Source organism: Hakea prostrata, chromosome 4 (genome assembly GCF_041222555.1).
Source record: "Hakea prostrata isolate BN-2017 chromosome 4, UWA_Hpros_2, whole genome shotgun sequence".
Classification (NCBI taxonomy): Eukaryota; Viridiplantae; Streptophyta; class Magnoliopsida; order Proteales; family Proteaceae; genus Hakea; species Hakea prostrata.
Genome location: NC_142603.1, coordinates 54,550,492 through 54,560,634, shown reverse-complemented (window position 1 = coordinate 54,560,634; position 10,143 = coordinate 54,550,492). Strand labels below are relative to the sequence as shown.

At 36.0% G+C, this 10,143-nt stretch overlaps 1 protein-coding gene across 1 annotated transcript; it reads right to left on the bottom strand.

The window, feature by feature from the left end:
* Positions 1 to 5,755: 5,755 nt before the first annotated feature.
* LOC149019690 (receptor-like protein 13) lies at positions 5,756 to 9,687 on the bottom strand. Its single transcript, XM_089154121.1, has 6 exons — positions 9,509 to 9,687; positions 8,866 to 8,957; positions 8,666 to 8,737; positions 8,381 to 8,542; positions 8,106 to 8,274; positions 5,756 to 7,832 (listed from the first exon to the last, which is right to left on the bottom strand). The coding sequence occupies exons 1-6, from the start codon at positions 9,685 to 9,687 to the stop codon at positions 5,993 to 5,995; spliced, it is 2,514 nt and encodes an 837-aa protein (XP_089010247.1). The 3' UTR covers positions 5,756 to 5,992.
* Positions 9,688 to 10,143: the final 456 nt, after the last annotated feature.

Below are 10,143 nucleotides of genomic sequence, written 5' to 3'. Positions count from 1 at the left end.
TGTATTATTCTATATCGTATGATATAAAATGTTAAACCAAGGCCAAACTCCACTCCATGACTATTAGACATGTGTCAATTTGATACCTCGTGTTCTTCTATCCTTTCTCAATGGAATTTTATTTACCAAAAAACAGAAATTACATTGTGTGGAATCACATTATAAATTTCCAACCACAGTAGCCATCTCTCGCACAGTGATTAACAAAAGTGGAACCAATCCGATATTTGAGAGAATCTCTCAGTGGTAAGAGAACAGTTCTCTCCTCTATGAGACAATTTTTGGAACCATAAACACTAAAACAAAAGCATAAAACACTCACAAAAGTAGTTGTGGTAAATACTCCTCCCAAAAAATAAAGAAGCTCCCATGACTAGTAGAACTGCCTATAAATATTAGAGATCAAAGAAAATTTTAGGTATAATAATAGATAACTTGTAAAATATATATAAAAGAAGCCAAGTCAAATCAAACCAATATAAACATAGAAAATTCATTCAGATTCTACATTTTTATGAAAGAAATCAATTCTCATTCCAAACAAGACTTACAAGACCAAAGCCAATTTTAAAGGCCTTATGACCACATGAACTCGAAAGTAGCAATTCTCATTTCATGGATGTTTGGCTATTAAATTAATTAATTAGTTACTTTTCATTTTTTTCTGACCAAAAAAATTAATTAGTCTAAGTTCCATTACTCAACATGTTTCCTTTTCCTTTCGCCATGTACCTAATGCCTAGTTTGAAAATCACCTCTTAAACCCTTGCATAGTCAACTCAATGAGTCAAGCCTTCTTGTTCACGGCTTAAAGCTAAGTAACAATCAACCTACCTCATTTTTCTTCAAACCTGTTTTGTTGCTAAGAAAATGACCACCGTGATGCCAAGTTTGAAAATCACCTCTTAAACCGTTGCATGGTCAAGTCAAGGAATCAAGCCTTATTGTTCACGGCTTTAAAGCTAAGTAACAATCAACCAGCCTCATTTTTCTTCCAACTTGTTTTGTTGCCTAAGAAAAACATACTTCTTGTCAAATTTCAAAATCACTTTTTATCTGTCTATGGAACCATTAAGAAAATAGGGAACTTCAAATCTCCATTATAAACAATTCAAGGAATAAGCTTCATTAGTGGAGCTTTAAGAGCTAAATCCCTTCTAGATCTCTTTATTAATATCTATGTTCACTTCAATTGGAAGCTAATTTTTTGCATTGAATCTTCTCTATCCTTAGTATATCAGATTTGCAGAGAATACATTGAGAATCCTTAGTAATACCCCAATAGAGGAGGCGGTGCTTAACTGGTAACTGACTGTGAGCTGCTATCCAAAATGTGAAGCTAAAGCATGAAAGAGCAGCTGAACGCCAAATGAGAGACCACCAACAGGAGGAGCGTGATTCTTGATCACCTCATGCGCGCTTCTCAGCGAGTAAAGACCATTAGAAGTCGTAGTCCAAATGACAGTGTCAGCTTGAATTCTCTGAACAAATCTTAACATTTATGACCTCCTCCCAACATTGCATGACCAACAAATCATTATTTGGGTTGAGCCAGCATCCATTATAGGAACGTAGATGAGAGACTCTATCCTGGTGACCAAGGTTTAAAGTATCCCACGATACCCTACGATACTAGCAAATACGATCCATATTTGACCCAACCGATCCGATACATTTCGATCGCTCTCCATTGAATTACACTAAAATTCATTGGCCGAGCGATACAATACCGACGAGGATGATCGTCTCTTAAAATCACCGATGGATACTCGATACGATACTTTAAACCTTGCTGGTGACTGTGACCTAAGGGTGTCAATTTGCGTACCAAAGCCATTTAACCGTACTAAACCATTCCGTCTAAAACCACATCATTCAAATTTTGATACGATACATGCTGAAACCAAATTTCTTCGGTACGGATCTGGTATGTACCGAAACCGTACTAAATTGGTACCCATCAAATTAAGGGATATAAATATAATTTTACAATTAAAACACTTTACATTTACCCTATCCGTAATTCCTGTTTCAATTTTTCATTTCATCTTTCACTCCTCTTCTTAAATTACTTGTTTTGTCTTTGTTAATATCAGATTATATCGATTATTTGATTGCAATTTCATTTGGATTTTAATGAACTAATAACAAAAGTGGTATGGATTTGTTCGTACCAAAATTGTACATCACAAAATACTGTGTTTAAATTTTTTTTCCCGCACCAATTTAATACCGAAACCGTACCAATTGACACCCTTAATGTATATATAGTGTTTGCTAAAGTAAGATTTTCCACAAACAGTCCAACTTTTTAGTAAAAGAAGAGCAAGTAATAGGAAGCTTCAATAAATGTGTATTGGTTGACTTATCAACCACCACAAATTCTGTTGTGTGGAATCACATTATAATTTCCAACACAACAGTCGTCTCTTGCACAATGCTTAACAGGAGCGGAACCGTTCCGATATTTGAGAGAATCTCTCAGTTGTAAGAGAGCAGTTCTCTCCTCTAACAGACAGTTTTTGGAAGCATAAACACTGAAACAAAAGCATAAAACACTCACAAAAGCCATTGTGGTAATGACTCCCCCCCCCCCCCCCCCCAAAAAAAAAAAAAGAAGCCCCGATGACTAGTTGAACTACTTATGGATATTAGAAATCAAAGAAAATTTTAGGTTATAATAATAGATAAATTGTAAGATATATATATATTAAGGAAGCCAAGTAAAATCAAACCAATATAAACATAGAAAATTCATTCACATTCTTCCATAAAATCATTTTTATGGAAGAAATCAATTCTCATTCCAAGCATGACTTACAAGACCAAAGCCAACTTTAAAGGCCTTATGACCCCATGAACTCAAAAGTAGTAATTCTCATTTCTTGGATGTTTGGCTATTGAATTAATTAATTAGTTCCATTAATTAGTCTACTTTCTAATTTTTTTTCTGGCCAAAAAACTTAATTAGTCTAACTTCCATTACTCAGCATGTTTCCTTCTCCTTTCACTATATTTTGTTGCCAAGAAAATGACCACCATGATGTGATATTTGAAAATCGCCTCTTAAATCCTTGCATAGTCAACTCAATGAGTCAAGCCCTATTGTTCACGGCTTTAAAGCTAAGTAACAATCAACCTACCTCATTTTTCTTCCAACCTGTTTTGTTGCTAAGAAAATGACCACCTTGATGCGTAGTCAAGTCAATGAGTCAAGACTTATTGTTCACGGCTTTAAAGCTAAGTAACAATCAACCTACCTCATTTTTCTTCCAACTTGTTTTGTTGCTAAGAAAATGACCACCTTGATGCCAAGTTTGAAAAGCACCTTTTAAACTGTTGCGTAGTCAAGTCAATGAGTCAAGCCTTATTGTTCACGGCATTAAAGCTAAGTAACAATCAACCAGGCTCTTTTTTCTTCCAACCTGTTTTGTCACTAAAAAAAACATACTTGTCAAGTTTGAAAATCACCTCTTAATGCCCATGGAACCATTAAGAAAATACGGAACGTCAAATCTCCATTATAATCAATTCAAGGAGTAAGGTTCATTAGTGTAGCTTTAACAGCTGAATCCCTTCTTGATCTCTTAGCTATAGGATGGAAGATACTCCTACAGAAAGATATCTTTATGAACTAAAAAGTACTTGGAGCTAAGAAAAAAACACCTTGAGCACATTTAATTGACACCAGTAGACCAACTCGGATCTGCTATGTGCCAAAATTGATGATCAACACACCTAGAATGTGATCCTACTGCTCCACCTTCCTTGCTTATGTGGATTTGACAACCTATGGTAGGGATAACTCTACCTGCCAAATAATCCAGGGCAGTGTATACAGTTTAATGGTCTAACTTAGCATGGAATCAGGTGGCCAGGACTAGTAGGAAATTGGATAAAGAATCTAGAAAGTCTTCTCAGATCTATTCAGCCATACACATATAATTTCAATATGGATGGTTTGATTCTTTGTTGCATCAAGTTCATGCAAGACCATATATCAACATTGCCAAGAAAAGAAATCCTAAAAGCTCAGTGCAATCATGTCAGCAATTGATAACACATACAGCAGAAATGAATCAATGATAGACAAAAAATTTAAACCATTGCAGTTGAATTCACATTTTACATAAAAGAATCAATGAGATGAAGTGGCATATAAATAAATATATAGTTTAGAAGGGAAGTAATCTTCTAATACATAAAAACAGAGTTGTTCAGTTTAAATTTCTAAACAAAAGCCACATCCATTGGAGATTCTATCTTTAGCTGGAGTAGATGTCAGACATTCAAGCATCATAAAAAAGAAAATGACCTTTGACTTCTTGTAATTCTTCCTAGCAGCCATTATATGAATATTGCCTGAACTTTGCTATCTGGCTTTTACTGATTATAGGGTTCAATGCCATTTCCAAAATACAATTTGGCTTCTGTGATTTTGAGCATGGAATATTAATGTTGTGTCAGAATTTTTAAGTTGATGCTTGCTGGGCTATGCATCTCAGGAGATATCATATTCAACTTGATTCGAAGTGTCCCTGCACAGCATCAGCTCCATCAGGAAAGTGATGAGCCAATTTTGCCATTACCTTCTTTTGCAACCTCTACACCTTCTGTACCTCTTACATTGTTTTCGTTAGGTTGGCTAACCAAGTAATTATATTTTTATGACAAAAGCCAAATGCAAAGCTATTTCAAGCTCCATATCAGATACCTGCGTTGGTGTTCCAATTTTAGTTTACACCGCCAAACCAATATGAACCGTTCAGCATTTGATGTTCTGTACTCGAACATTAAATGTCCTGTGTATATCGAGGGAGGTGCCGATCGTTCTATATCTTCCTAGGTGCTGCTTCTTTACGGCTTGTTTGGAGTTCAGAAGGGGACACGTCACACTTAAAGCCCTCATAGCACAAAATCACGGACAGATCTGGGGAAGATGCATCAAGCTTTTAGCTTCTCCGGCAAGATTGGTGCCACCTCAATCCTGGCCCTCCGTTCAAACTGGAAGGATCAAATGGTCAAGGTTCGTCTTCTCCAAGAAAGACGCCATATTTGCCTATAAAAGGTAAAGCTAGAGGGGGAGATCGGGTAAGTGAAATTGGTCTTGCATTTACTCTCCCGCAACGACCCAAGAGCTCTAAGACTCTTCGGGCATTTATTCCTCTTTAACAGGATTCATGTTATCCTTGATCTAACTTGAACATCGGAAGTAGCTTCCCATCCTCAAAGGCGGCTCACTCTTACTTTTTTTTTTACTCATAAGTCCTTGATTAGGAGCATCTTTGGACTGAACCGGATTCGATAGATTCTTGATCAACATGCGTGCAAATGCCATATACGCAATACATGCTTGAAATGCATAGAAGGGTGACTTACCAGGAGGGAATCATCCTAGACTTCACATTTAGCAGTAAACATGTGGTGAAGACTTCTCAGTCATCTTTGGGTTTTTTGGTAAAAAGGGACAACTCGTTAACAATATAGTTTAGAAGGGTGACTAACTTTTTAAAAATACGTCTTTAGCTGTTTTTTGAAACCCATTCCCTATAAATTCTTAATCCCTTCTCCATTAATCCATCCTCTATGAAGTTTCCTTTAACAGCCTATATATGATTAAGGAATTGCGAGACTAATTCTCCTCGATCCATTTGGAAGTTGGACTATGGAGACAATCTAGGCCTCTTTCTTTTCCTTTTCAAAGTAGAAAATCCGTATATCATGTATGCAAGTCCTCCTAATCATGGTTCCACGAATTGCAGTTAAATTTCAGGCCGATTACAAAAATCTGATTGGACAAGTTCAATCTCATCCCCTAGTATATGCTTTTAGTCTTTACTACCACATGAAAACTTAACCCTTACACATATCTCTATATGTGTGAGTGCCAGTGGCGATTACATAATCTCAAAATAGAAAGGAAAAAAAAAAAGGATTCTCACCTAGCTAGTAGAAGTCCCATACTACTTTTCATTGAGTGGTAAGGAATTTGCTAGCGGTTTTTTATATAATACAAAAACCAGAAGATTCTATCACTGCACCAATCACTGCATCTATCCACAATTTTGTAGTACTTTTGACGCCAATTTCTACTGAGAATAAGAGGGGCAACAACAGCCCAGAATCCCAAGAGAAAACAAATAGCCACATATGAATAGAAAAATAAGTGGTTGTCGAGAAGACTTTGTTCTTCATCATCACCTTCCTTGTGTTCATTGTTATGTGATTGGGGTGATGAACAATTGACTTCAATTGGAGGTCCACAAAGTCCCAGATTACCCGTATAGCTTTCCTTTGTGAAAGTAGCAAAATTATTCTCATACGGGATCCTTCCTGAGAGTTGATTGAAGGCCACACTAAAATTGGCTAAGAAAGTGAGTTGTATCATTTGAAGAGGTATCACACCGACCAACTTGTTGTGTGACAAATCTAAACTCTCCACTTGTTTTAACTCTTGGAAGGATTTTGGTAAACAGCCCGTCAGAGAATTGTGAGAAAAGTTTAGTGAATGCAAGGCTCTCAACTCCCCCATTTGAGATGGTATATCACCAACCAATTGGTTTATAGATAAATCGATCCCTGTCATTTGGTGAAGAGGACGACCCTTGTACGAGTAAAAATTTCCCTTTGTGGCAAAATTTATATCGTACGTGTTTTCATCACCTAACCAACGGTATTCAAATCCAAAAAAGTCATCTACTTCAGATTCTTTCAGCCACGAAGTGATGTTGTTGATGCAAGAAGGTATGGTTCCAGATAGATTGTTATTTGAAAGATCCAAAATGCGTAATTTGTACATCTGGCACAGTGACGATGGAAGATAACCAACAAAGTGATTCTCTCTCATAAGAAGTGACATAAGATTTGGGAAGGCAACAGGTAGTAGCCAATCCTGGATGTTGCCGACCATGGAGTTCCCACTAATGTCTAGAAGGACGAGGGAGGGTGCACTTGATGGAGTGATAGGGAAGGGTCGTGTGAAGAGATTACCATCAAGACTCAAGGTCCGCAGATTTATCATATTAGAAACTCTTGGCATTGCATGTAAGTTGTTTCTTGATAAGACCAAATGTGACAATGAAGTATTGTTTTGAGTTAATCCATGGGGTACTTCACCTACAAAGTGATTATTCGACAAGTCCAATATCCTTAGGTTAATTAAACTACCAAATGAGGGAGGAATGCAACCTTGAAGTTTGTTTCTGGACATGTTCAAAAAATATAGCTTTGGGAAAAACACATTAATGTTCCTAGGAAGTTCCCCCGAATATTGTTGTCCAGAGATGTCAAGGTATGAAAATTTTGATGTTTCATTTTTGATAGGTAATGGAAATGGGTCATGCAATTGGTTTCCCTGCAATAACAATCGAAATTGTGAATGAGAAGCATTAATATACAACATCCAGGATGGAATTGTTCCTTGAAGTGAATTGTATGCCAAAGACAGCTCATATAGGTTGTGTTGGGTGCCAAGGAAGTGGGGAATGGTTTTGAGTTTGCAATTGTCTAAATATAAGGATCCTAATTGGAAAGTCGGAATCCAAGTTGGGAACTCTGCTTCAACTTCCAAATCTCTATTGTATGAAAGATCAATCGAATTAAGTTTTGAAAGATTAGCAAACATAGAGAAGAAAGTCACTCCTTCCAACTTATTTTCAGAAAGGTCAAGGACGCTAAGAGAAGTTAGGTTGGAAATTGTAGGAGGCACGATTCCTACAATTTGATTTCCAGAAAGTTGAAGGATTTTCAACAAATTCAATTGGCTCAAACATGTCCAAGGGACATTTTGAATAGAGTTCTCGGCAAGATACAACTTCCGTAGCTTCGTTCTAGTTTGTTTTTCCTACTCATTTTCAAAATAAAAATATTTTTTTTAGGTCTATCAATTGAAAGCTCAAGCTTGCTTCTGAAAAACTTTGACCGGTTCAACATGTCCTAGTAGCACCATTTATCATGGTACTACAAAAACATTGCTGCGATCTCTTAATTGAGAACCAAAAAAGTACAAAAATTAGACAGTCAATAATGAAGAATTAAGAAGATGTATAATATAATACTAGGTAGGGAATCTAGAAACAAATTAACGGTCCTATTAATTAATGCATTGGTATGTACCTGTTGATAAGCTTAGTGAACCTCTTAAATTATTTGATGACAAATCCAGTTCTTCGAGCACGGAACTATTGCTGAATAGGCTCGGAGGTAAGTCTTTATCATTCAGATCATTATTATCAAGATGCAACCCTCTGAGTTTCTTCCACCCACATGATAGTCCTGTAAATAATCACACCTCGATCTATATACCATGTATCTCATTTTGCTCAAATTACAATTAGTTTATACACAAGAGACATGCATATATAATCTTTTTGAGCTTTACCTTTTAGGAGTGCTTTTGAATCTTTGGTAGGAGTAATGCTAGACAGATAAAGATATTCCAAAGAAGAATGATTTTGTTGTAGACAAGGTGGTATACGTTGCACATTGAGATTGATAAAATTTAAATCCAATGTCTTGAGATTTCTTATTACTCCACATAATGCTGCACATGATAGTATAATAGTACTATACGTACATTAAAAATGGATAAAAAAAATTTAGAATTGGTAATAAATGTTTCTCTATCCCTAGCATGTAATCACATTGTATATTTAGAATTTTCTACCTTCCATGGTTCCATCACTAAGATGGTTATTTTGTAGATATAGTTCCCGAAGATTTCTTGCTCCGTATAATGCTAAAATACATGAAGATACATTTTTTTTAGAAACTCGACATATTTCTATAAATTTCTTTGACTTTATTGTAAACTAAAAAACAATAGGAAAAATGTCATTTGTAGAGAGAGGTTTTTCCTCTTTGTACCTGTTAGGACATTAGACGATTCTTCAAGAGTAAAATTGGTTAAGTCGAGACTTTCCAAAGAAGAGAATGCATCCAACATGCAAGGAGGAAGACTCCATTACGAACATCTACCTAATTCGGGTTCTCAATCCACATAGCACAAACCACCAACAGAACAAATAAATTAATAAGGCCAAGAAATTACCAATAGCATAATAGCAATCAATTAGAAAAAAAAAAGTTAGATGGAAAATGTACTGAACCAACTTCAGAGATTATTGGGTATAGACTTGATATCATAGATGAAATTCATCATTATCATAATTACCTGATAATAAAGGGGATGATAGGTTCAGAGAATTGCCAAAAAAAAAAAACACCCAAAAAAAAGGAGGGGAGGAGGAAGACACGGGGGGGGGGGCCGGGCGGGGGGGGGGGGCCCCAAAAAAAAAAAAAAGAGGGAGGGGGGGGGAGAAAAAAAGCGGGGGAAAAGAAAAAAAAAAAAAAAAAAAAAAAAAAAAAAAAAAAAAAAAAAAAAAAAAAAAAAAAAAAAAAGAAAAAAAAAAAAAAAAAAACTGGCATAATCCAACCTCCAATGTTGTTGAATGGTAAATATAGGGATTGCAACTTCTTGAAGTGAGTAAATAAAGAAGCATTTGGGTACCATTTCCCTAATTGATCTTCTCTTTGCTCAAAAATATCAATAAATATTACGTTGTGTGTGGAATCACAGCTTATAGATTCCCATTCACAACAGTTATCTCCAACCCAGTTATCAAGAGCGGTACCACTTGGATAATTGAGAGAATCTCTCAGTTGTAAGAGAGCAGTCCTCTCCTCCATCAAACAACTTTTGAAACCATAAACACTAAAACAAAAGCATAAAACACTCACGAAAACTGTTGTGGTAAACAGTACCCCAAAAGAAGAAAAAGAAGAAGTTCCCATGACTAGTAGAATTGCATAAGGAGATTAAAGATCAAAGAATATTTTGGTATAATAATAGATATATATAATTTGCACAAGATATATAAAGGTAGTCAAGTCTTCATTTTGGTGGAAAGTTCATTTATTCAGGCGGAGAGACCAAAGCTATGGAGCAAATATCTTTGAGCCAAAAAGTGAAGGGTGGCGAAATGTAGAGAGCTTATTCACATAAACATAGCCAAGTCAAGTCAACATGAACATAAAGAGTTCATTCGCATTCTTCTTGTTGATAGAAGAAAACTCAAAACTCATTCCAAACGCTGACTTACAAGACCAAAGCCAACTAGAAAGGTCTCGAACAAGGAGGCCATG